At 48.5% G+C, this 2,340-nt stretch overlaps 1 protein-coding gene across 1 annotated transcript; it reads right to left on the bottom strand.

Moving 5' to 3' along the window:
* Window positions 1–279: 279 nt before the first annotated feature.
* On the bottom strand, window positions 280–522 carry SPRR4 (small proline rich protein 4). The gene has a single exon (XM_036851865.1). The coding sequence runs from the start codon at window positions 520–522 to the stop codon at window positions 280–282; it is 243 nt and encodes an 80-aa protein (XP_036707760.1).
* Between the last annotated feature and the right edge of the window lie 1,818 nt (window positions 523–2,340).

Here is a 2,340-nt window from a genome sequence, read left to right as displayed (position 1 = left end):
ACCTGTGGCCAAACTGGAGGCTGGAGAGGCTGAGGTCTCACTCATGTTCACCTAGGAGAGCATCAGAGTTGGGTAGAGAACAAAACTGGGAACAAGGGGGTGTGTGGGATAAAGGGCTCAGTGGGAAGAAATCCTGACAATGCTTCATTGGACCCTGGGTAGGAGGAGGTGGGAGAGGAGAGCAAATCCTGGAGCTGGGGGTGGAGGGAGGAGAAGCAGGAGGAAAAGAAAGCTGCATCTGGTAGCCTGGATGGAAGGCAGGTGTATCTTGGTCTATCCTTACTTCTGTTTACTCTTGGGGGCTTGCTGGGCTGAGGGACACTTCTGCTGGGCTGGTATGGGTGTGCCCTTGGGTGGGCATTGCTTCTTGGCCTGGGGAGCATATGGATCCTTGGTTTTGGGTACACATGTCTCCTGACATTTGACAGGGGGTGGCTGACAGAGCTGCTTCACCTGCTGCTGCTGGGCCTCCTGAGGTGGACACTGGTGCTCTTGCTGCTGCTGCTGTTGCCAGGAAGACATTGCTGCAGGAACAGTTGAGCCTGGAAGAAACCCAGGCAAGGCCACAATGAGACCAGCTCCCTGCATCTCTTCTCCCTTCTGACTCCTGAAGAGTGTTTTCTCCACCAGCCAGGGGTGTGGTAAATGATTAATAGCTTCAAGTTGACTACTGGATTGACTCACACACACCCATTGCAATCTTCCTCTTTCTTCCTTTATCTCTGCTGCCCTGATTTCCTGTCTTCCTTCATCTTCCTGTAGACTCCTGACCCAACTGAATACATAATTTATTTCTTAGACTTAACAGGAAATATGTTGGGCTGCTAAGCTGAGGATTAAAAGGTGGCCCAGATATTTTACTAGATCAAGACATGAGATCTTCGCCGATGGGTTGGCAATGCTAACTGTCTACATTGGGAAGTTCAGACAATGAGTGTGGGTAAGGATGTAAAGGCATGAGGAAGAGGGCAGGAGCAGATTCTGTCTTAGAGGGAAGAATCATGATGTGTAAGTGATGGGGCTGGAGTAAACCTGTTCTGGGAACTCAGAGGCCTGAATTCCAATCCTGGCTCTATCCCTGACTTATTATGGGATGCAAAGGCAAGTCATTTAATGTAGTTGGGGGATAGTGGTTCTAGCCCTCCATGGAAAATGGGGGAATTGAAGACCAAAGAGATCACTGGAGGTAAGGGATTATAGGAGGATGTTTCACCAAGAGGAAAGAGCATTGGCCAAGAAGGCACAGGTGTGGGTTCTAGATCCAACCCTGCCACTCACCGACCAGGCTCATCTCTGGGAAATCTGCCTCTTCTGGACCTCCATGCCCTTGTTTGGAGGATACTGATCTGGAAGGTCTCTGAGGCCTTCCCAGCTCTGACATGCGTGCCTGGTTTTCTTTGTAGGCGCGTTCCTGATCTTCTAAGCTCATGCCTATAAATGGGAAGTATAGTTTCCAGGTGGCAATCATGATAGAGAGGCATGGGAGCTGCATAGCGTAAAATACAATATTCAATATACCAGTTTCTGTAAATCTAAAAGCAAAGTTTGAGAGAGCTTGCTAGTAGGGTTGAAAAGACAGAAAGGGCATGAGAAAGTTTTGGAGGAGGCTACAAAATGCTGCAGCTCTGAATATCTTCCGTCAATGAGAAAAATCCTCTTGCCAGGGAATTAAACCCAGAATCAGGAAATTAGTCAGACCTAGCATTGGTGCGGAACAGAGATTGAATTTCCTAAGTAACAATTAGTGTGACATTTCCTTAATTGTCATGAGGCTTACCTTACTTCTCTGGTTACCCAAGAATAGGAGAGGAGCTTGGCCTAGTGGCTCAAGACAGTTTAAGGAGGAGGAAAGGGCCCAGCAGATCACAAGAGACGAATCCATTACCACTTACCAGAGGTGCAAGACGGACCCTAGGAGAGGCAGCTGAACACAGGTCCACATCAGTTACTCCTGGGAACCTTTTAAAGGGGCCCCAACCTCCCCCAGGCACCTGGGGGCCACCTGACGTGGCCCTCATTATCACCTTCCAGGGAAGTCCTCACCCACTTCTCCTACCTGCACTTCCTCCATGACTTGCTTTCCTGGCCTGTTTTGATGAAAACCACCTACCAGATACTCCAGCAATCTGGGTTCCTGACTACCTGAGCTGACTTCATCCACCTAGGTGTCTGCTCAAACTCAAGGACTCAAAGTCTTTTAAAAATAGAACATATCTGAAGCTCTGTTTGTAGACTGAGAGTTATAAGAAACATGGAGGAAGGAAGAGGAAAAGGGGGAAGGAATATGGGCTGGGAGCACTTCCAACAAAAATAGGATATTAATGGTGGTGAAAGAGGGTG

The sequence above is a fragment of the Balaenoptera musculus genome, chromosome 1, assembly GCF_009873245.2.
Source record: "Balaenoptera musculus isolate JJ_BM4_2016_0621 chromosome 1, mBalMus1.pri.v3, whole genome shotgun sequence".
NCBI lineage: Eukaryota > Metazoa > Chordata > Mammalia > Artiodactyla > Balaenopteridae > Balaenoptera > Balaenoptera musculus.
Note: the sequence above shows the minus strand (reverse complement) of the source record. Positions and strands in the feature narration are given on the sequence as shown.

Coding starts and splice junctions, on each gene's coding strand:
- SPRR4 (XM_036851865.1), bottom strand. CDS start 522: ATGTCTTCCTGGCAACAGCAGCAGCAGCAAGAGCACCAGTGTCCACCT.